Raw genomic sequence first — 25,875 nt, 5'->3', positions numbered from 1 at the left:
AACAAGAAATTAAACGCTGAGCGTCATGTTAAAAAATTATTCCAGAGCACAAATGCGAAAACATTACATAATAACACCCCATAGAGTTACATAGCTTTTAGTATATATTTTTTTAAGTAGGCGAGGATAGATTAGACATCAACCTAAACGCTAATCCAAACATCAAAATGATTTTTTTAACGACTGGAAATATATAACAAAACACTTACAGGTAATAGTTTAGATGGTCATTTTAATACAGAAAGCATTTGTTTACAACACGCGATGCTGTCTGTATGAGAAAAGTCAGGGGTCTATCTCTAATATTTATGGGACACGTGAAGGAAAAATATTTTTTGTGGCACATTATCGAATCAAAATAGTTTTGTGGCGTACCCCTTTAAACAAAAAAAAAAAACCGACCTCTCACCCTAATACTCTTTCTCTCTTTCTCTCTCTCTCTCTCTCTCGTGTACCCGCCCTATTTGTCTTCCACCGCCCCCATCCACTGCAACATTCAGGCAGGTTCACCCTAATGTGCTTGTGAAGGCTCGGCGACGCCGCTGCTGTATTAGGAAATACTCGGTGAATCGGGAACGTTCAGAGTATCAATCAGCAGCCAAACCTCAAACGACACTTCTGAACTACAGATCCTGTAGAACAACACGACAAACATGGCAGATCCAATGACCCAATCTTCTCAGATTTCGTCGTCGCAAGGCCTAAACGATGGGCATTCTGCATCGTCCAAAGACTCCAAGTTTTCCGGTAAGAGAACGTGAACGTCATACAACAGTGTGTTCTATTTGTTCTGAAGTTTAGAAGCGAATTTTACTGACGTTCCAAATGGAAGTGCATTTGGCAGGTCGCACGGAATAGTGCGTTTTAGGACAATACCAGATCATAGAGTGTAAATCAGATCGATTTGAATGAATACACAAGTTTAAAATGCCTTGATGCCAGTAACGTACTGTGGCTCTCTGGCGTTATGTAATAGTCTTGCACTGTTTATTTCTCACGTACACTTTCCATATCGCCTTGTTTTGGGCATAGTAGGAGGGTTTTCGGCGTTACACTTTACAGGCAGAAATGGCATGGCGGATGTTGGACTCGGAATGAATGTGTTCTCATCCACAGCTTTGACCTGACGTTTATTTTTAGGAAAAGGCCACGGCGAAATATGGGGACACATAATACCCTCTTTGAACCCATGCTGAAATGGGCACATGTTGCGGCTCAGCAGATGATCTGCACTGCAGATGCATCCGAAACTGGAAGACAGTGTAAACGAAGGAAGAACCTACTTACACACCCCATCTACAGTGCTAACGACGTGACAAGCTAGAATAAGAACCGATTATAAATCGTTCTTTTGAGTCGGTGCTAGCTGTTTTCAGTTTGAACCAAGACCCGTTAGGAAATGTTTACATTAGATTTTAATTAATTCTATTAGTAGTACATCATAAAAGTTGTGCTCTAAAATAGTTTGTTTTTATGAACTGAATCCTGGCAGTAGCATACTGAATTGGGACATATGAAATTAAAATAAACTGGTTTATTAATTAAAAAGATTGCGTATTACTGTATTGGGACGTTTAAATATGCCCAGTCAGGGTGACGTAATTATGTTATGGCGTAAAAGAATTTTCTAGATTCTTTAAAATGGACAGAATGAAAGAATCGATTCGCGGGAATGAGTCAGGATGACCTTCTCTACTGCAAAGTCCAAGTACATGCAAGGATTGATTTGTTAATAAATTGTTCTCGCTTGTCCCGTTGCTTGCAGTGTACACGCACATATACACACACGTATATATATATATGCATACATAATGTATATATGTAAGAAATGGTAAACAAACCCCTTGCCCTAATAAATGCAGTTAAGTTGGCCCATATTTACACGTTATTATGTCCTTCTGTTGAAATGATGTGCTGCCCTTTGTTCAGTTCCTGTATATTTTTCCGTTGTGAGAACAATGCAGCATGGTTTTTGTTGACTTGGGATGTTGGTTCAGTGCTTTTTAGGTCGTCAGCAATATATGGAGCGCTTCTGGCCTCCTTGGTTTGGCTTCATTAAGGCTTCTGGGAATCTAATAGAATTAGAACATGACGTTAAGACTCATGACGTCAATTTTCAGCACTCTTTCAAATCGTTTTATGCCTTCAAATGCTTTTTTGACTCTTGAGCTTAGGCACATTGACTTCAGTTAGGTATCAGAATCCGAATATTGCTGCAAGGATGTAGACATGATGACTGGCCTACAGGCTTACTATCACAGACACCATATGTGAAGGTGACATATTGGACTGGATGGTTAAATTTAGCTGCAATGGCCCTTCAAGACACAATCTGAGATGCCTGTCTGGGTGCCATTGTCACGTTACACATACTAAAAGCCTGTATGTAAATATAAGGTATTAAATGATGCCATACCTAGCCAAATGTTGTTTTAATCCAATATTCTGGGTTAAATTCAGGTTAAGCTCAATCGGTAGAATTTGTAGCTGTGAACTGACAATTATGTTCTTTAATTTGGAAATCTATGGCGCAAGCACGGAGTGGTTGCTTCATAGGCCTCTTTTGCAAGTGCATTTGTTTGCAAGTCGATGATTCTTGTGAGAATTATGACTATGGGAAGTGGATTCATAACTTACTAAATTTTTATTTTTTTAAAATAGATTTTAGGTAAACATTTAAATGCACACAAGTGAAATAGTATATTTCATGTGTTATGGTTAGTCACTTCTTCTTTTTTTTATTTTTTTTGTCCTTCCTGGTTCATTTTGAATGAGATGTTAAGTAGTCTTTCATGTGTATTTAAATGAATGCAACTTAATTATAAATTATTGTAATTTTAGCTACATGCATATCAATTATAGAGAGAGAGTTATGCATGCAGCTGTAATCCTCTTTCTATGCATTTGCATTTTGCTAACTAACATAGTTCCTGTCAACATTCCAAAAGTATTTTGTCAGCCACCCTTAGATGTTTTTGGTAGACCTTAACTTGTATTCAACCCAGAACAATCTGTTTCAAATGTCATGCTATATGAGACCAAGAGATCATAATCAAATCAAATTCATCTTCGCTATATCAATACTGTCTTTTGCTTTGTCAGAAAACTGTCTCTCTCGGCCTCTCCCTTCTGTCTGGGCACGATCCCTAAGGTCAATACAGCTGGCTGAGGCAGCACTCTTAAAGATTTCGGTGTCATCATTAAGTTCCCTCAGGAATAGAGCTGATATTGCTGGCGTGACAGAGATGCCACACAGTCTTTTCCAGTGTCAGAGGCCAATCCAGTCCCACTTTAAGCATTGCCCTGTAACCCAAGCCATCTTGGTGCATTTAACCTCTGCCCTTGCAATAAATGCTATCTGTCTATCAGATCCTTGGATGTTGGATTACTGCACCTTATTTCCTTATTAAATGTTTGCTGGCTAAAACATGACCAACCGACCTTGGTAGGATATCAGATTGTGATGCCATAATTTCACCACGTGGTTACTGCTGTCACAAAAAGTGAAGCAGATTCTATATGGCTGACTCATAAGTGGGAAAAACTTCAATCAAGATGACAGAGGGTGTGTGGATTTGTCAGGGTTTTGGTGTCCACATCAATGGCGCAAGGTGTGTTGCTTTTTAAAAATCGTTTGGGTGTGGTTTGGGCAAGGAATGCCGTGAAGCAGGGGTACACTCCTTATTTGTGACCAGTAGAGCTTGCCCCGTTTAAGACTGTTGCGTTACTCGATCAACCTGTTCTTTTTAACTTTCTCACCACTCTCGCTGTTGGCACTCCCTGTTCTTGTTGAGATTCCAGAGTACATTAATCCAATTCTGGTGACCTAGTGTTGCCTCTACAGCCTGATGATTGACCCAACTGTTGTAAGTGGCTTCTGGATGAATGCAAATATTGTTTGCTTCCAAATCACATTAATTTTTGAAGTGTGGCTGAAAATGGCTTCCCTTAACAGGTTGCATAACACAGTGGTGCAACATGTGGGTGCTTTGCAGGGTTACATGTCAGAAAGTATGGGAGGGATAATTGAAAATTCCATGAGAAAGTTCCACCATTTGACTATTATGAGTAAGTATTGTACACTATGTGGCTGAATCATAAAGGAATGCTGTGTATATGATTAGTTCTATTTGTACAGAAAAAAAGTGCTTTAATAGGTAGTTTATGTTGTGTATAATACACATGAAAATAGGATCATGTTACAATTTTTATTAATGTATAAGCAAAAGTGTTTATTTTAGGTACTGCGACTGGTCACGTTGTTTTGTTTTGGGGTTTTTTGTTTGTTTTTTTAATCAGCTTTATGGAAGTTTTTTCCTCAACTTGAAATGGTGAATCAAATGTTCAAACTGTCAAATATTAAATCAAATTCTAAAAATGTATGCTCAAACGATAAATCAAATGCAGTTTCATTTCTTCATTTGTTGTAATCAACTATAATAACAAAAATAAAATGAAATATAATTTGATATGTTTTTCTTTAACAATTAATTAAAGCCCAGTCATAATTAAAACTATAATTAAATGATCATACAATAAAGTTGTCCTGCTATGAGCCTTGTCAATTCAATACAATCTGTGGCCATTTTGATGATTTGATTTATTTTTTTAATTTATGTATTTTTTAACATTTGAACCATTTAATTCAGCATTTTTTAGGAAAAACTTCCATACACCTTTTTTTTTTTTTTTTTTTTTTTTGCCTTCACTAGTGTTACAAATGAATTTTAGCACAGTACAGTATTCTGTGAAGTCTTTTAAGTTGTATAAGCTGCATGCATAAAAGACTTTATGCTTTTTGGAATAGCTTTACAAAGATGAGTGCATCTCACACCATCAGTAATTGTTGATTATCTCATTGATATGTAGCTAACTTACTTGAATAGTAGATTAAAGGGAAAGGTTACCAAAAAGTACAATTCTGTAATTATTTGCTCACCCTTATGTTATTACAAATCTGTATCACACGAAAGGTCTTTTTTTTTCTGCACATTAAAAGTCAACAAGATAAAATGTGGTTTGGACGTCAAACATTTTTGTAGTCCACAGAAGAAAATTGCTCAGGTTTAGAACGATATGAGACTGAGTAAATGATGACTTTTTTCTCTCTCTCTCTCTCTATTCCTTGTCAAGTAAATCGCTTAGTTATTTGCTGTCAGCTCTTTTTTTTTTTTTTTTTCTTTTCTAGATTCTTGAGATGTAAAAGGTGCTTCGCTGGGCATTTCACTAACATTTTCCCCTTTCAAATGTAGAGTATAAGAAGGATACTGAGACTTTTCTTCTCATTCTTCTGTCCTATTTTATTTTTTCAGATTCCTTTTTTTCTTCGCCTGTATCTCTCATTCAGTCTCCTCAAGGCAAGTGTATAGTTCTCTTATGATGCTCGCCTGCTTCTCTACCTTTTATCTTTCTCTCCATGCTCCTCTATCATCTCTGTTCTATTAAGTATGCTATATCCCGCTGGGCTGCTGCTATGACGCTCTCCATCCCTCTCGCCAGTGACCCTCTCCTCCTGTATACCAGACTAGATGTTCACAGTAAGACCATTTTTTGGAGTTTTTCCTTTTAGGAGTAGGAAATGAAGCAGAGGACACAGAAAGAAGCTACCGATTGTTTTACTAAAGAATTAGATCCTTATCTCTCAAGCTAGAACCCAACCAGTTTCTGTGGAATATCATCAGAATGTCCTCTCCTTCAATCTGTATGATCTTGATAACTAAGTTCTTACCTAAACATTAACAATCAAGTTCTTAGTTAGTCTCGCACCTGCACGCTACTTGACCATGTACTGTGCAGTCCAACCACCCTCCCTGACCAGTTTTGTAACAAGACCCTTGCTGTTTCTAATGGTGACCCCCTTGCAATCATGCACGTTGGAATCCATAATAACAGTCCCTCCTGTTTTCAACAATTCCTGAAATCCTCAAACTTGGATTCACTTCATGAATGCTCTTCAACTGAGGTCATCCAAATTTCTGTGGCTTGTCTTCTAATGCCTTATTTGATCTAACACGGTCTCTACTTGGCTCTGTAAATCCAACAATACCCTGTAATATATGGTTTCCTGAGCTAAAAAGTTGAACGTAGCCATTCCTGGCAATAATTTGTGACTGCCACCTCCCATTTACCATTAGTACCCCATGTCATTTCATAGGTACCCCACATCTGACATGGTTCACAGATTAAAAATGGGAAAGCTAAGTCCCCACAGATGCTAGAAATTCAATCGACTCCACTCTATACCCACTGCAAACATGATTTAGGTCAGCGTTACTGTGGGTCCAGCTTTAATCCCAAGATTGCCACCTTATTTTAAGATAGCAGAGAAGTTCAAGTTCACTTTGTGCGAGAGCAGAATCCTAAAAATGGATCAGGTTGGTGTCCCTGAGGATTCATGTCCTTGATGTCCCCCCTCCCCCACAAGAAGTCGTGTTTGGAGCTACACCCCCAACACCGCACTGGTCCTGAAGGTAGAGCGCCACTGGGGAGGGATCTAGCAACAGGACGCTGCTTGGGGTTACGTCCCCATGACTGCTGCGGCTGACTCTTCACCTGCTTTTTCCATGCATTTTGCATGTTGTCTTTTACCACAGAGTAAGAGGAAATCCTCAGATTTCAGTCTTTTTGTATGTGTTTGTTTGTTCTTTTGTTTCATGTCTGTTTACTTTCAGAATTTTTATCATTGTAGAATTTATATAAGCGTTAGCATAAAGTGGATCTTGAGTAAATTCCTCACGCTGTGTTGAAGTCTTCAGATATCATAGGTATCCCTTCAATGTTAGGAATGTCATTATCTTGAAAAATTTAATTTCAGTTGATAATATTTGCTATTTAAAATTAGTTTAAATACTTGATTATGTGAAATATTTTGCATATTTTTTCATAAAGATATACCATTTAAACGACTCCTCATAATAGCGTTGCTTAGTTTGCACAATGAGTACTTAACCATACCACAATCTTAAAGAGATGTAGGGATAAAAGTCTTCAAGTTGAAACAGTGGTGAGCAATAGCATGCAAACTGACATGTAAAGTACAATAAATTACATATTGTCCATTTTATATACCTATAAATTGAATCCATTTTCAGAAGGCTTTACTCTTACTGGGTACACCCTATAATCACAGAATGGAGAAAATACTAGTTTCTGCCAGTTGCAGTGCACATGTTTTTTAACTAGCAGAAATGTAGCCTACTGCATGCAAATTCAAAGATTATATCTTAAAGTAAAACCAGGAAATGGCAGGTTTGTAAAGGGACAAAATAATTAGGATGTTAGAATGTGGTAGTCACGGTGTGTTGTTACAGAGGTACCTGTAGTCTCTCCAGAACTTGTTTTATCACCCTACAGGAGAGTCAAGAGAAATGATTAAACTTAAAATTATTGTTTAGCATATGTGATGGAAACATTGTATTTAGATGTGCCTTGTTACCTGCCTACATCCACATAGTGCCTGTGATGGCAGAATTGTTCATCTTTCGAACACAGCCATTGTGTTGCATGGTAAAGTGGTCAGAATTTCCTTTTTCAGCATGTGTCCAGCATTCACTTTGCTGTATTCCCTGTGCTCTTATAATTATGGCCTCATTGTGTCATATACACCATAATTTGATTTCTTTATCATCTCTCTTTTTTGAGATGGTTTGATAGTTGAGGCATAGTTTAGACAGCCCTTTAGTAGAATCCGAAATAACAGTGCTTTAATAGTTTAACAAATTGATTTTTTTAGTAATTTTCTTGAGGGTATTGAGTACTTCATTTTGTTTGTCTGTTTTAATTGTTTGTTTTGGGGGGTGTTGTTTGATTATGGATGTCATCAGTTGTGTAAATCTGCCCTTACAGGAATAATACATTAAAACCATTAAGAATCCTTTTGTGTGTCATTGAGATTCCTCAATGGTATCAGCACATTGTCAAGCTGGCATGCAGACATCAAACTCCATCCATTAATATGTGGGACCATGCAGTGTGTGCATGATCGCTTTAGCTTCAGTTAAATGGATGCAAGCAAGTTAAGCATCTTGGGGAATGCTCCATAAAGTTCCAATGTAGCTGCTGATTGCTAAAGTTGTTGGGATCTTTGGCTCTGAAATTTAAATTCTTGATTTGTTTAAGACAATCCTATACAAACCTGAGCTTCAGCATGTTCCCCTGCTTTAGCAAATCGGAATTAAGGTAAAGTATGCCTTGACCTTTATTTCCAACCCTCCTTTTCCTCCTCTTTCCTGCTGCATGATGGATGCAGACAAAAGAGTGGTACTGGGCTCTGACAAACCTTCAGAAAATTTGGCCACATCTCCTCGCTTTTCTTCTCAGTCAAGTTCCTTTTCGCCAGTTGCTTATGGAATCGACTCCTCAGGATCACCTGCTGACAACATAGATCGTACCTTCAAAGAGAAACGGGAGCTTTTTGATTCATCTTTTGGCTCTCAAAAGCAGGACTCCCCTGTAAAGACATCACCAGTGTCTGAGAGAATCAAAGCACTAGAAGCTTTAGCTGCAAAGCAGAATGATTTTGATAGAAGTGATGGGGGGTTTCCACATTTTAAAGAGCGTCACTATGAGAAGTCCCCTACTGAATCACATGGAATTTCCTCCCGCTTGTCCTTTCAGAAAAGGACAACATCAAATGAGCAGGAATCTTCAGAATTACCTTTCCAGAAAAGGAAAATGTCAAATGAGCAGGAATCTCCCGAATCACCCTTTCAGAAAAGGACCATGTCAAATGAACAGGAATCTCCAGAATCGCCCTTTCAGAAAAGGACCATGTCAAATGAACAGGAATCTCCAGAATCGCCCTTTCAGAAAAGGACCATGTCCATTGAACAGGAATCGCCCTTTCAGAAAAGGACCATGTCAAATGAGCAGGAATCTCCAGAATCGCCCTTTCAGAAAAGGACCATGTCAAATGAGAAGGAATCTCCAGATTCACCCTTTGAAGTGCTTGGAGAGGAAAGGCGTGGAAGTGACTTTGAGGACACCGCTGACTGGATGAGAGCTCACTTACCTCCAGCACCAGATTTCAACATTGAAGATCCTGATCTTGATGAGGGAAATGATTCTCCCATGGTGCAAGAGAGCCCATCCAAAGTGATGAAACCAAACAATGTTGATACAGCAGAAGTTCCAGAATCTTTTGCAGGAGTTCCTGATCAGTTTATGGACAGTCCCATCAAAGTGCCAGATGACATCATTCAGTCAAAGGATGATGACAGCAAGCAATCAAAACAAGAGAGTGTTGAGGAAGATTCTGAATTTGACCTGAACTTTTTACCAACAGCCTATATGTGGGATAAACAAGAGAAAGCTGATATGAGCACTCAAGGCTATCAGATATTCCCTGACAATCAAGAGCTTCCTTTCTCCCCTGCTCCTCCTGCAGATTTTGAGTCTCCATCACCCCCTGTGTCCCAACAGACGGAGCCTAGTTCTACACAACATTCCAGTGTTTCAAAGGGAAACTTGGAGCCTGCTGAAATCCAAGAGGTAGACAGCTCTGGGGAGTCAGATGATACTGTGATTGAGGAAACCATGAGCATCCCAACAGTGGGAAACAATGACCTTGACACCAAAACCCACAAGGAAGAGGAGACTGTTCCAATCACTGAAAAACAGCCAATGCAGGTACCTATTATTAATGTAATTGAAACCGAGGAACAAGTTTTAAGTGATGATGAGGAACCACTTGAGATGGAAGCAGAAGAGGAGGAGGAGGATGAAAAGTGTCAGATATTGCAAGGTGACGGCAAAAGGTCACCAGAGCAACATGACACAGAGGTTCCAGAACAAGTATCTGTGGAAACTCTACATGATGACCATAAACCTGACCATGGCATTTCATCTCCTACAAATCAAAATGACTCTGATGCTGAGCGCTCTCCTGAACACAAGGTGATTGAAGATGATTATGAAAGTGGCATTTTTCTCCAGTCCTCTCCGGACTCTGGAGGCCTGAATTCAGAGGACTCTCAAGAGCTTATGCCTCAGAATTTAGTGACCTTTGAACCCCTTAAAGAGTCATCCCTTGATAAAGACCTAGACAAGACTGCAGAAATACTTTCTGACCTTCCCCCTGACATCAGTTCCCCCTCAAATGAGCCCAGTGATGTAGAGACTTACCTGGATCATTACGCCAGTGAAGAGCTTGCTTTAAAAGACCAGCTGAATTCATCATATTTTAAGGAAAGTAAAAGTGAGAAAACAGAGCTTTCAAAGTCAAGCTGTCCTCAAGATAATCAAAATACCAATGTTCAGGAATCCTTTGAACATATTCCTGATGATTTCAATGAGACACCCAACGAATGCAGGCTAGACTATGAATCTGTGCCTGAGCCTTCCCTATCTGACCCTTCATCTGATATTCCTGATGATATTGAGACCGTAGTCCCTCAAAACGAAATGCCAAGTGTTGATTCAGAAGATCAAAAGTCATCAGTAGAAATCAAGTCTTCAGTCTTGCAGGAACAGGAGGAGTTGCCAGTCCAGTCCGTTGATCCACAGCCACCAGTTCAAGAGAACCCACTTGCACCATTTCCCTCTTTTCACAATGAGCAGTCTAGCAAAATCAGTGAAGATATTTCTGGCCCTGTGGCAAATGAGGTTACTGAGGGATCGGTGATAACCAAGTCTGAACCTCGAGTTGTGCCCACCAAAGATCTTTTAGATAGACCGGATTCTCCAGAGACCCTAAGTGATACAGAGACGTTTGAACCAGAATGTTCAGTAACAGCAGCGACTGACAGCTTCGTGGAGTTCATGAGGGAGTGTCTTAAGTCACGGCAGGATGAGGAACCTGAGGTCCTCAGTCCCGGACACAAAACTATAGACCAGAATCCCAAATCTGATGCTCCTGCTTCCACTCAATCCTCTCCAGCTATGATCATGGACTTGGAGCAGGAGCGCCTCACAATTTCTGCTTTGAAAGAGCTCGGGAGCAGCCAAGAGGACGAAGACAAGGATATTCCCACTATGAAGACTGTCCTAAAGCCTGATAACGCTCCATTTCCTACACCTACACCTAGACCTGAGGCCTCAGTCACCTCATCTTCTCACACTCTTCAAAACAAGTATCAGCCTGATGCCTTACTTCCCAAAGAGGTAGAGGCAATCGACATTTGGGTAGCAGAGGCCTACCACCTTGCAGAGCATGTCTTGACAGCAATACTAACCCATCTTACAGGTAACATGTCTTTCTTCTGGGCAAGTAGCCTGCTAACCCTGCACACACAGTATGCCCAGACACTAGACCTTACTTACCTCTTTTACTTTATAACTCAACTTTAATTTTCTCAACTCTAACCTATGAGAATGCTTCTGAAAATGTCAATAACTAAACACTCTCAAGCTATTACAGTAGCCTTATGGAGATTCTAAATGTCTTATTTGTTATGAGGCAATCTTTATTAAATGTACTGCTGTATTTTTTCCTAAGTCATGTCTCATGACCTTTAAAACATGATGGTACAATATTAAAAGTGATAAGTACCTGTATAAACAATCCTGCAGGATGGCTGCATACAAAGCCGTTGAAGTTAGATTGTACAGTTCATGTCTTGTCTCAAGTTTCATCTTTTTGTGTAACCTTCTTCAGGAAGTCAGGATAAATGTGTTGTTTAACAGGAGTAGCATTATCTTCCATTTGGCAGTTAGTACGCTATTGTTTTGTGTGTGATACGAGAGAAAATGATGCAGAATAATCAGTTTTGTGCAATAATTTCCACTCAAATGGAGAAATGCTTGGCCTTTACCATAAGAACAATGATATTTCAAAAGTGGTTTGATTAACAAAATTTTTTATTTTAGCTGTTTGCTAATTATAAATAGATTCTAATGCATTCTCAAAATATGATTTTAAGTATTAAGTCTTATAGATATTACCCCCATCACACCCCTTGTCACACATTGCCCAGTAAAACTCAGTTGTTTCACATGCAGAGAGAACAATCCAAAGCCTGACTCGTTATCTAAAGCGTGTACATTTTCTGCATGCCTTCATTTACCATGAATGACTATGTTATGATGTCTACACTTATGCTCTTAACAGACACTTCCTTAATAATGTATAATAAGGGTTTTATTAAGGTTACATGATTACTGTGATTATTCATTATCAGCACAATTATTCATTTCAATTAAATAAATAGCCTATATATATATATGTATGTGTATGTATGTATATATATATAATGTATGTGTATGTATGTATATGTTTTTTTTTGTTTGTTTTTTTTACTCTACGTATCCAAAGCAAGCTGAGAATATTTCCCTCAGTTACTCTAATGCTAAAGTTTGAAACTTGAATTCCTTTGAAGGATCCCGTTATGATCAAAGTTAATGGAGAATAAATTTGCTTTTCACAATTAGTTATTCACAGATCATTTTATAATTATGAAGCACCAGTTTCCATATTAAAAAAGAATAGTTACTTTGGTATCTACCAAAAAAAAAAAAATTAACACACTAATTTTCTTAGCACTTTACAATAACTATAAATTTGTTAACATTAGTTAATGCATCAGGTATCATATACGATTTTTGTTTTTACTGAATTTAATACAGTTTAATGATAATTTATTAATATACTATATTCCATCCATCCACCCATCAAATCAGCTGAGCAGTGGTGGCTCATACAATATACTATATTGTTATAAATATATTTTTTGTTGTTCATTTGTTCAATCATATGCATTTGAAATGTTAACTATATTAGTATCTGTAGAATTTAACTTTAACAAATGCTGTAAAAGTAACTGATGTTAATGAATTTAACCTTACTGTAAAGTGTTACCAATTCATATAGACAGTAATTAATTTCTTGTGCCAGATTCCATATATAGTTGTAACAGAGTAAGTGGCTTATTTAATGGATATAGAGCATATTCTTTGTCTCAGTCTTCTTGAGTTGTTTACTGTGGGTGAGAATTTTTTTTTTTTTTTTTTTTTTTTTTTTGACAACGATTGCAACTTGGTATTTTAGCTGTCAATCACCTAAATACAGCTGACTGAGAGCTTTTCCAGTGATGTGAAAGTTTGTTTTAATGGGTGTGGGAGTTTCCACTTGGGTTTGTCAGAGCTGTAGATAATAGCATGTGATTGTGTGAACTCTAGCGTAGGTTTGGCTAATCGCTGTGCTCAATTATGTATTTATATGTATATGAAACTACAAATTAATATTCACATTAGGCATTAGAATTTTTCCAAATGGTCTGCCTTGTAAAATGTAGTAGTTTAATTTCACTTGAGCCTTTAAAAGGATGGGAAGCAAGTGCAAACATTTTAAGCACGCTGAAACAGACCATAGTGTATAAATATGGCCAATAGCCTTTAAATAACTGACCTCATTAGGGTTTCATTGCATGAAAATTGGCTCACGCTGTTCGTTTCTGAACATACAAATGAGCACTCACTGTGACAAGGAAAAACTGGAATTTTTAGCTGAAATTCTTGTACTTGGGTGGGATGGGTTCATGCATGACTCTTAAATGATTCACACACACGTGGACTCTTACATGGTTTCGCACCAATGCATTAGTTGGTGTATGTACCTTTAAGAGCCGAGCTCTGTGAGAACTAAAAGAGGCCACTGCGGCTCAGCAGCCACTGGGACATGCTGTTGTATCTGGGTCCACTAACGCCAGCAAGGGAGGGAGGGAGGGAGGGAATGATAACGAATAACTGTTCTCAGCCTAGGCTGCCTCCCCGTGGGCACTAGCAAAGCATGCTGGGAGGGAATCAGACCCCTGCAGTGAGTAAGAAGGAAACCCCTCACATGCACTGAGCTTTTTAGCCCCCGAGCTGTGAGAGTGGACAAAAACAATGGTGCTCTCTCAGGCTCTGAATAATTTGCCCCACACCATTGTGCTGTTATGTCACATTGATTGTTGTTGTAAACAATCTTTTTTCCACGGGTTTCTCAAGAACAGTTATTCTTGTTTTTCACTTTTTACCCACTTCCTCATTTAAAATATAGCATTCAACTGACCAGAGCTCATTTAGAGTTCCAACATTATTTTTTATTTTTTTTTTTTTTTTTTTTTTTAATATGCCCGTCTGTTTATATAGTTGATTTGGTGTCCCATGACATTTTTTGAAGGACATGCAGGCATTTTTTTCTGTTGTGAGAACTAGTAGGTACACTACTGTTCAAACGAGTTGGGGGTCAATAAGATTTTTATTTAAAGGAAATGAATACTTTCATGAAGAAAGGATGCATTAAATTGATCAAAAGTGGCAGTAATGAGTCAATGACAATGTTACAGGTGATTTCTATTTCAAATAAAAGCTGTTCTTTTGAACTTTCTATTTATTAAAAAAAAATCAGTTTCCACTGAAATATTAAGCAGAACATTTTCGTCATATGTTTTTGGTATTAATAATTGTTTTTGATAATAAATGTTTGGGAATGATTTCTAAACGATCATGTGACACTGAAGATTGAAGTAATAGCTGCTTAAAGCTCGTCACAGTAATAAATGACATTTTTAAAATATATGAAAATAGAAAACCTTTTTTTATTGTAATAATATTTCACAATATTTCTGTTTGTACTGTACTTCTCATCAAATAAATGCATCCTTGGTGAGTCTTCTTTTAAAAAAAATATATATATATTTTTGAAAGAAATATAAAAAATTATACAACCCCAAATTTTTTAACCCTAATTATATTTATTTACTTATTTATTTTGGCCTCTCCCACCTTAGTGACCTTGACCTTGGCTGATTAAAATCATGAAAAAATGTAATTTTATATGCCCTGTTGAAAAGTATATTTAATAAAAATGGGATATTTAGTGATCAGTGCATTTCAGAGTTTTAAAGTTCTCTGACTTGAGTGGAAAAGTTGTACCAGACCATGTATTGCTTGAAGTGAATGCATGAATGCATTTACAGTCTCCTGGAGTGTGAACGCCATATCTGTTCTTGAGGTGATGTATTAAAGCTGACAGACCAAACATAGTAACACTGGAAGACGTGGTTGTGTTTTCAACCAGCCAGTGCTTGCACGTGTATGGTCTTGTGTTACAGGACCCGTCCCCGCACATGCCCAAGTTGGAATTCCTCCTCTAATAAGACAGTGTTTTGAAAACACTGAGTCTTGGCCAGGAAAATATATATGGGTGTATTATTCTTTTCTTGTAGCATACAAAATTGTGCATCCTCCTTATGAAATGTCATGTTTGGAACACTTTGTGTCCATGATTTCCTGAGAAATGGAAACACACAGAGCCGAACCCCCTCAAGGCATCGCTCCACATGGAGAATGCCTTTTATGTAAGGCTTCTTTAAAAGGTTCCTTTCACGCCGCATCACCAGCCACTCAAAAACTGCATTACATAACCGCAGCCATATGGAAAATATGAGCTGTGTATTATTTGAGAGACCTAATGATTTTGCAGTTCAGGTACAAAAAGAGAACCCATTGAAATAATGTGTTGCTGCCTTTTACAGCTGCAGGCTCTGGATTTAAAGTGTTTTGCACCAGTTCAACAATTCATATCGTTCATTTTGTCATTATTTCTATATCATGTAACGTTCATCGAAACATGCCACGCACACGGTTTTCACTTACTCTCTCTGTCATACAGTGAATGACCTGGTGCACTGGCGGGACCCTAAGAAGTCAGGTGTGGTGTTTGGCGTGTCGCTGCTGTTGCTGCTTTCTCTGGCAGCGTTTAGCGTGATCAGCGTGGTCTCCTACCTGCTGTTGGCCCTGCTCTGTGTCACCATCTCTTTCCGCATCTACAAATCTGTCATCCAGGCTGTGCAGAAGTCCAGCGATGGACATCCCTTCAAGTAAGAGCTTTGTCTTTTCAGCCTGTCTGTCTATGTGTCCTGTCAATAAACTCACTGTAATGTACATATTTGAGAAAATAGCTTTGTCCTCTTGGATTTTCTGATGGGATCTTATGACAGTGTTTTTACTTAACCTGTTGTCTTCATAATTTAATATATGTGTGAATAAAGCTGTCAGGAAAATATTTATATTTTAACAACAAATTGGAGTACACTGTAAAAAAAAAAAAAGAAATCTGTGACATTTATAGTAAAATAACAACAGCTGTGGTTGCCAGAACTTTACTGTAAAAAATATGGTAGCTACATTTTAGGTTTTACAGACTTAACTTGAACTCACAATAAAAAAATGTAAAAAATGTATTTCATTTAACTGATGTAATGTTAATATAACAACGTATTAAAGTACTAATATCGGTTTTGAACCATTGTGATACACTGATAACCACCAAACACAAGTGGAGATGAGAAAGTCACATGATGAATCAAAGCTCATCACAAGCTGAGGAGGAAATACTATTTATTTATATATATATATATATATATATATATATATATATATATATATATATATACACACACACACACACACACACACACACACAGTGCCCTCCACTAATATGGCTGGAGGCTGTGAAAATAAATCTGCATTGTTTATCCTTTTGATCTTTCACTCAAAATTCTAACCTATCATTGAAGTAAAAAAATTGAAAGTGGGAAGAAAATCTCATGAGATAATGTTTTTCTCCAATGAATGTTGGCCACAATTATTGGCACCCCTAGAAATTGTTATGAGTAAAATATCTCTGAAGTATATACCATTCATATTTACATTTTTAGCACACCAGGGTGACTAGGAGCATGAAGTTGTCTAGCCATTACTTACTGTTCCACAGGATTATAAATATGAGGAACACAAAGCCCAAATTCCCTTAATCATCCATCACAATGAGAAAAACCAAAGAATTTCTGATGTGCATCAAAAGATAACTGAGCTTCACAAATTAGTGAAGTGGCTTTAAGAAAAGAGCTAGCGCAGTGAAAATTCCCATTTCCACCATCAGGGCAATTATTAAGAATTTCCAATCAACATAAAATGTTACGAAACTGCCTGGAAGAGGACGTGTGTCTATATATCGTCCTAATGTGAGAAGGAGAGTTTGAGTGGCTAAAGACTCTCCAAGGACCACAGCTGGAGAATTGCAGAAAATAGTTGAGTCTCGGGGTTAGAAAACCTTTAAAAAAATTGTCAAACAGCACTTACATCACCACATGTTGTTTGGGAGGGTTTCAAGAAAAATTCTCCTCACTCATCCAAAAACAATCTCCAGCATATTCAGTTATCAGACACGACTGGAACTTCAAATGGGACTGGCTTCTATGGTCAGATGAAACTAAAAAATGAGCTTTTTAGCAGCAAACACTCAAGATGGGTTTGGTGAACACAGGGATAAAAAGTACCCCATGTGTACAATGAAATATACTGCTGTATTTTTGATGTTGTGGGCCTATATTTCTGCTGGAGGTCCTGGACGTCTTGTTTAGACACACAGCATCATGGATTCTATCGAATACCAACAGATAAAAAATCAATAAGTGACTGACTCTGTTAGAAATCTTATAATGGGCCATGTTTGAATATTCCAACCGTACAATAATTCAAACACAAACCTCAAAAACAACACAAAAATGGGTCACTGAGCACAAAACCAAGCTTCTGCTGGCCATTCCAGTCCTCTGACCTGAACCCTGTAGAAAATGAGTGGGTGAACTGAAGAGAAGAAGCACCAACATGGAGCTGGGAATCTAAAGGGTCTGGAGTGATTCTGGATGAAGGAATGGTCTCTGATCTCTTGTCAGGTGTTCTCTAACCTCATCAGGCATTATAGGAGAAACCTCAGAGCTGTTATCTAGGGAAAAGGACGTTGCAATAATTGGGTGCCAATAATTGTGGCCAACATGAACTAGAGAAAGCATTTATTTCACAATGAGATTTTTTTCCCCCACATTCAGTTGTTTTACTTCAATGATAGGTTGGAATTTTGTGAATTATTTTTTTTTTTAATGAAAGAATTATTTTCACAGCCGCCTTTGCTCATATTTACCAAGGGTGCCAATATTAGTGGAGGGCACTGTATGTATAAGTGCCAATGCACTTATACATACAAAATTGATTTACTGACAATGCGCACATTAAAGAACACAGACACAACCAGATCATTTCCATTATGACTAGCGCAATCTACCAAGAGCAACGCAAATTAGCGCCTGGTTTAAGACATGCTTTTTTGGGCATTAAATAATGGCACAAATACCAGTAATTTGACAAGCGCAAACGATAGTAAATTGCGTTGCGTGATTCACTTTAATAAATAAATTTTGCGTCTGAAAGGGAAACGCCTTCAAATGCATATTTGCATATAAGCCATATCACCCTGTAGCCCAAGACTGGTTGCCCTCTGACGCTTAGCAGGGCTGAGCCTGGTCAGTACCTGGATGGGAGACCTCCTGTGAAAACTGGGTTGCTGTTGGAATAGGTGTTAATGAGACCAGCAGGGGGTGCTCACCCTGTGGTCTGTGTGGGTCCTAACGCCCCAGTATAGTGACAGGGACACTATACTGTAAAAAAGCGTCTTTTGGATGAGAAGTTAAACCGAGGACCTGACTCTCTGTGGTCATTAAAAATCCCATGGCACTTCTCATAAAGAGTAGGGGTGTATAACCCTGGTGTCCTGGCCAAATTCCGCCATTGGCCCTTGTCAATCATGGCCTCCCAATAATCCCCATCCACTTGATTGGCTCTATGACTCTCTCTCCTCTCCACCTGTAGCTGGTGTGTGGTGAGCGCACTGGTGCCGTTGTACTGTGGCTGCTGTTTTATCATCCAGGTGGATGCTGCACATTGGTGGTGGTTGAGGAGAGACACCCCATATGATTGTAAAGCGCTTTGGGTGTATAGCAATGCAGTACAATATCCACATCGACCGCCACAAATACCCACCGCCCCTGCCATTTCAGACCCTTTTAGCTGCTTTTTTCCATAAAAGGTACATACTGACAAACCTAGCGACTTTTTTGAAAAAACCTTAGCTTTCATTCAGTTGGAAGATGTTGCCAGTACTGCCCCGCGAGCATGAGGTCTGACTCTCTCGGCGTCTGTTCTGTGCACTGAGTGGTAGAGAAGCAGCGCATTCAGTTGGCTGTACCGCAGCAGACTTGTCAGTAAATGAGTACAAAACAGCGTTTCCAAGCACCTGTCGCTTACTGACTGTTTGAACTTTTAAATTTGAATGTAATTCGTCTGTTAAAATGCTCAGTTTGTTACTCCGATGCAGGCAGTGCGCTGAATAAGACAAAACGGTAATATAGCCAAAACCACTGCTTTTTAGTGTAGATGTATGTTGCTTTTTATCAGACGATGTCGCGATTTATAAACCAGGATTTTTAAGGAGTATGAGTGATTCCCGGTTAACGTATTATTAATGGGTCGTGATATCTGTTTTATGTATGACAACAGAAAATATGTAAATGTGAACAGCTTAAGCAATACACAATAAAGCACTATATAAATACCTCATTCATTCATTCATATTCAATAAGGTCAGATGCAAAAATAACTGTCCACACCTTTTGAGTGCTAACTCATCAAAGTGCATCTTCAGTAAATCCTGACAGTAATATTTTAATGCCAAAAGACGGTTTGCGCACAGGCTGTTAGTAAATCTGGCCCAAAATATACTAAACACCAGCATGGTGACACACAAGATACTGAAATATTGCAGTGAACATTAATTTAACAACTTTAGATGCAAGATAAATCCCTAATTTACACAACTGATAAGAAAAAACCTAAGAAACTGCTATTTCAACAACAACAAAAAAAAAACATAAAATGAGGTGTCATGCAGGGAATTCTGGGAGAGTCAATTTGTTTTTTTTTCACTGTAATTTATACAATGACTTTCTTTATCACTTCCAAAAACTGTCATTTTAACAGTATTTTACTGTAAAATTAAATGTAATTAGTTTCACCATATATAGTATGATAACTTACTGTTAATGTTTTTACTGTAGCATTTTTACAGTCTTTTACTGTTAAAATCATGATCATTTTTTACAGTGTATAGATATAATTATAGCTTTAAAATCTAGCTAGAAAAACTGTTTTGTGTGCAATTTAAATCTTTAACAAATGCCTACATTTTATAAATACAAACTTTTCACTTCAGTTTCAGGTATTAATATAATTATTTATTATAATTCAAATCTAATTTATGTTATACATTTTAATATAATTCATTGTCTGTGCATATTAAGCTGGTTTAGGAGAAAGTATGTTTTTTATATATATATATATATATATATGCACTTACACTTCACCTTTAACATTTATAAGTCCATTTGGCACTTTTAATGTTAGGCTCTGTGTTGGTGCAGTGGTGCTCAGAGGTGTGTGGCTATTCAGTGGCAGGGCTAATTGGGTTGACCCATGTTCCTGTGACAGGGCTCTGATGGAGAAAGATGTCAGCGTGCCCCCCGAGACCTTTCGCAAGCACGTGGATTCCTGTCTCACCCACGTCAACCGTGTGCTCAAGAAGATGAGCCGCCTCTTTCTGGTCGAGGATCTGGTGGATTCCCTCAAGGTCAGTGCCAGCAATTATAAAGAGATAGTTTACCAAAAAAAAAAGATTTCTTTCAGAATTTATCTACCTACTTGTTCAAAACATGCATGACTTTCTCCTGTACATACAAAAAAAAAAAAAAAAAAAAAATATATATATATATAATAACTGCTCTTTGTTGCCTCTTGATAATTTTGAGTCTATAAACTTAAACTGTATTGAATATATATATATATATATGATATATATATTCAATACAGTTTAAGTTTATAGGACTCCAAAATTATCAAGAGGCAACAAAGAGCAGTTATTTCTTTATTAAATATTTTATTATTTTATTTACTTCAGAATTCATTCAAATAATTGTGTTCTCTGGCTTTCTGCTCTTTTGACCCACATTACCTTCTGATTTCAGCTGGCAGTGGTTATGTGGCTGCTGACATATGTTGGAGCGGTCTTCAATGGCATCACTATCCTCATCCTCGGTAGGCCAAATGTGCCACTTTTAGCATCACACTTAAATTTTAGGGGAACAAAAATTGCTTCATATTTTAGTTAAAGGCTGACCAATTGAGAGAGAATCCACATAGCTTTTAAGAATGATTGTAATGATCTCATACTGGGTGTTTTCTTTTCCAGCTGACATCCTGCTCTTCAGTGTACCGCCCATTTATGAGAAAAACAAGGTTAGATCTAGATCTTTCAGTTGCAAACTATGCATTATGTGCTCCAAAAAAGCATTTATTGGGGGGTCCAAATAAGAAAAAATAAAAAAATAAATAAAAAATAATAATAATAATACTCTCCAAGTATGGGGTCGGTAAGATTTTTAAATATTTTTTTTATTTTTTTAAATCTCATATGCTGGCCATTTGCTTCATTTATTTGATTAAAAATACAGTAGAAACAGTAATAATGTGAAGTATTGTTATAATTTAAATGAACTGTTTTCAATTTGAATATATTTTAAAATGTAGTTTATTCCTGTGATGGCAAAGATAATTTTCAGCATCATTCTGTTTAAGAAAAATTCTTATTAATATCAATGCTTGATGTTCTTTTTATAAAATCTCTTGTAACATGTCTTTACTGTCATTTTTGATCAATTTATTGTATCCTTGCTGAAAGTATTAATTTCTCTGCTTTTTTTAAATCTTACTTAACCTGTTTAAACAGTAATGTAACAATTATATTAAAAGATTTACCATAGTAACTAATTTAACTCTACCTAATCAGGGTGAGGGATAGAAAAGCATATGTTGTATTCACGTGCCTCCCATGTATTAGCAATTAACTGTATTGTGTTAACTAGTTTTACAGGTTGCTCTTGTTACTCATGATCTTTAATAACACAGAGAAATCTTGTACAAATAAAATAGTTTCGCTACATTCATAGCAAGTACAAGATTTTAAAATGCTTATAAAGAGTTGCTTTTTAAAGAAAGCATCTTGTAATGGATGACACATGCTCAAATGCAGTTAGAGAGCAGGCGGCCCACTCAGAGCGAACAGTAATCAGCATGTATGATTATTACACCAGAGGGGTCTTATGTAAGCCCTTACTGAAGACTTGTCATAATCTTTACTTAAAGCATTTGTCAAGTCTTAAATTCTTATATAACAGGGATTGTTAATGAGTGCCTGATGCAGTTTTTCCTCTTCCGCCCTTTTCACAAATTCAATACAGCACTAATGTACGATGTACATAATGCATCATTATACATTACCAAATGTATTTGGTAATGTATAATGATGCATCCATAATGGTGCCACAAAACTCTGAACTGTCCCTTTAATTTCCATGGCGCAGAGCACTATGCACTGACCTCAAAACTGCAGTAACCCAGTTTTTAATATCTTTACAGTGAGAAAATTAAAGCCACAACTCTTATTATAGCTTTACTGTGATTATTTTTGAATTAGTTTTTATTTTATCCATTTTCTTTCTCATTTTAGTAAGTTCTTTTGTCATTTTTGTTTTAAAAATACGCCCATATAGTTTTTATTTATTTTGATCTCATTTTTAGTTAAAGTAAATGGAAAAAGAGATGTTTTCTCAGCAACTAGCTGAAATAAAATGTTTAAGTTTTTAAATGTTTTTGTTTTAAGTAACAAAAATGTTTAATGTTGATCTGACACAATTTATGATGATTCAGGCTGTTTTCCAGCTCTATATATATATATATATATATATATATATATCCATATCCATATCCATATCCACAAAAGTGACCTCAATAAATATTATGTATAGTTACAGAGTCCCTGCAGGTATTTAAAGTTTTTAAATTCAGTTTTGTCAAATGTAATATATTAAATATATGTTTAATGGTATAAGAAAAGTTTCATTACATTCTTAAATTTGGGGACAGAAAAACAGAAATTGCAATACAACCTAATGTGATTATTAAACTTCAAATGGCTATGATTTTGTTATAAATATTCACAGTGATATTACAGTCATAGTTTCTTATGATGCAAGCTCTCTTTGCTCTTTCCACAGACCCAGATTGACCGTTACATTGACATTGCACGCACTCAAGTCAACACTACAATTGCCAAGTGAGTATGCTTTGAGTAGAGTAATACAGTAAAAATGTATACCGTCTGTGCCTGCTATTTATCTATAAAGAACTGAGTCTGGGAAATGACTGAGACCTTGATTTCACGTATTAACATTGCCACCTAATGGGCGTTTGTCGTCTTCTTTTTCTTTTCTCTTTTTTTTCTCTCTCACCTTCAGGCTACAAGAGAAACTCCCAGGAGCCATGAAGCGCTGTAAAGCAGAATGATCCTCCTCTCCGATCCCTCGTTACCATGTTTACCATCCTTCTATCTTTAGCCGCCTCCCCTTACACTAAGCCCCACCCCTTTCCCTCTCTTCCCCTGTTTAACCCCACACCTTAAAACAAAACCATCTGCACTGAACCAGCTAGTATGTAAAATCTAAAAAGCTTCTTGATATTCAATGTTAACTCTGCAGCTTATTAATGAGCATTAGGAAAAGAAGCTCGGGGCTCCAGGAGCTGGTGTTTTTCAACACAGGAAGTGATGTAATGCTACTGGATGCCCGTTTTGAAGGCCGGTGCACGGAAGGATTTGTGAACTAGACTGAACCTATGACCTGGTTTTGAGTGTTGGGTTGGGTGATGCTGTAGTAATGAATAAAGACAGGTGTTTGACTCAAAAGCAAATGTCTGTACTTTTCAAAAAAAAAAAAAAAGATCATTTCACTGAAAAATGCTGACAAAAAAATTCATAAATAAATAAACAAAACAAAAAAAGAGAGAGAGAGAGAACCTTATGAAACATACTTTCCCCCCCTCTTTGTTCTTCGAAAAATGTGTACGTATTCATCTGAAATGCACTGAACCGTTCTAGACTTGCACGTTTTGAACTGTCAGGATGGATTGGGACGCTACCAGCAGTGATAATTCGGTCTAGTTCACTCTCCTCCCTGTTATTGGCGCAATTTTTAATTTTGTGTATGTATATATAGTTCGATTACAACAGGCTCTTTGCTGTGAAGTAGTTAGTGTTGCTTTTTATATTTAAAAAAACAAATATACAGCTCTTATATTTGTCTCTTTCGCACCTCTCTCGCACTCAGTCATCTGAGTTGAGTTCACATGTAAATGTTATTATTATTATTACTCTTCAGATAATAGTTATTATATTATATCCCAATTAGGATGGCTGCTTTAAGTCCCCTGTCTGACATTGGCTTCGTAACAATAAATATTAATAACCTTAAGATTGAGTTTTATGTATAGGATCGTCAGAGCACCAGAATATAGGAGAGGAAGGCAATAACTTTCTGCTTGATGTGATGTTGGCCCCACAAGTCATCGATTTTTGTTGAAACGGGGCCAGTGCCCATCATTTATGTCATTTAGAAAAGTAAGACTCTTTTTTTTTTTTTTTTTGTCAGCATTTCGGGGCATTGTTTACCACCTTGGGCACTGAAGAAGTTTAAATATTTAAAAAGGCTGCAAAGAACTATTATTTAAGCTGGATAATTACACTTACTAATCACATGTGGTAACACTGAAAGTCGAAACCCCACTGTAAAGACTGTTGGCTTTTAGGATACAACTACAACGGTGAGTTTATTTCTTAAAGGGAAAGGGTAGCATAGTAAAAATAGCTTCAGGTTGGGCCGCTCTGTTTGAAAGCAGCGTCAGTCCGCGCAAAAACTACTCGAATGCATTTATGTGCACAGTTACGACGTGATAAATGAATTATCTACCATATATCAAGTTGCATTCATATTACTTTTCTTACTGCATAGTCTGTCAGCTCCTGATGGTTTTATTGCATTGTTCGCTTAACATTCCAGCTGATGCAGTTGGAAGCATGTCCAAATTGGAAAATTGAAGTTTTAACTCTAAAACGTTCCATCACATTTTAAAAGTTTGTTCTGTGATTATTGGCCCCTTTCTAATATACTTTGATTTCTCTCTCACCCTTTTTGTGTTGTATGCATGTTTACACACATGATCAGATTCAGACGGAAGTGTCTTATCATTGTGTTGCTTAACTAGCATGTTCTACAGTCGAGATCACATGTGCAGTGTTGCTTTCGAAGAACAGGTCAAGCTCTGACAATTTGCATTACCACATTGTTTTCTTCGAGTTTAAGGGTAAATTATAACTATAACTAATTTTTTAAGAGATGCAAACCTCTCTGTTTAAGTTCTTCGTCTTATTATCTGCTCTCTTCTCTTCTGAGGTTCAGTTTAATATTTGGTTTTTTTTTTTTTTTAACTTATTCCTGTAGTATCTTAGCATGTTTGCTGTTTCTTCTTTCCTGTGTTTCTCTCTGAGAAGGGTTGACGGAGGTCACATTCTTTTTGCTTTTGATTCTTGAAGACTAGATGTGATGACTAACATCTACATTCAGTTTGTTAGTTTTGAATTAAGTTAATATGTGGGATCTTTTGGGGGGGAAAAGATGCAAACAGGAAAACTTGTGGTCCCTGTAATGATGTCAAAGTGAACTTAATAAAAATGCCAAAAGCATTTGTAGTGCTTGTTGTTGTTTTTTTGTTTTTTAATGAATTGCATAAACTAGTCATTGCTATTCAATACTGTTCAGAATTTAGGAATAAGATTTAAAACAAAACGTATTAATACTTTTATTCAGCAAGGGTATATTAACTAGATAAAAAGTGACTAAAAATACACAAAACAACTAAGCAGCTGTTTTTAACACTGACAATAATTTGATTACCAAATCAGAAGAATGATATTAGAATGATTTCTGAAGGATCATGTGACACAGAAGACTGAAGTGATGATGCTGAAAATTCAGCTTTACCATATCAGGAATAAAAAATATATATATATATAATCTTTTTTAAAATATTAAAATAAAAAAAGAGTTACAGTTTTTACTGTATTTTGCCCTGGTGAACATAATAAACTTATTTCAAAAATCTTATAATCACAAA

General features: G+C 37.0%; 1 protein-coding gene across 3 annotated transcripts; it reads left to right on the top strand.

The window, feature by feature from the left end:
- Nucleotides 1-438: 438 nt before the first annotated feature.
- On the top strand, nt 439-25,444 carry rtn3 (reticulon 3). 3 transcript variants are annotated; one of them, XM_058781130.1, is made up of 9 exons: nt 439-747; nt 5,313-5,357; nt 8,249-11,182; nt 15,593-15,800; nt 20,305-20,443; nt 20,838-20,907; nt 21,062-21,108; nt 22,926-22,984; nt 23,166-25,444. In XM_058781130.1, the coding sequence occupies exons 1-9, from the start codon at nt 654-656 to the stop codon at nt 23,212-23,214; spliced, it is 3,645 nt and encodes a 1,214-aa protein (XP_058637113.1). In that variant the 5' UTR covers nt 439-653; the 3' UTR covers nt 23,215-25,444. The 3 variants fall into 3 exon arrangements, with proteins under 3 accessions (XP_058637113.1, XP_058637114.1, XP_058637115.1); XM_058781131.1 differs by lacking the exon at nt 8,249-11,182 and having other exon boundaries at nt 464-747; XM_058781132.1 differs by lacking the exons at nt 5,313-5,357; nt 8,249-11,182 and having other exon boundaries at nt 466-747.
- Nucleotides 25,445-25,875: the final 431 nt, after the last annotated feature.

This window comes from Onychostoma macrolepis, chromosome 07, assembly GCF_012432095.1.
Source record: "Onychostoma macrolepis isolate SWU-2019 chromosome 07, ASM1243209v1, whole genome shotgun sequence".
Classification (NCBI taxonomy): Eukaryota; Metazoa; Chordata; class Actinopteri; order Cypriniformes; family Cyprinidae; genus Onychostoma; species Onychostoma macrolepis.
This window is presented reverse-complemented; position numbering and strand designations above follow the sequence as displayed.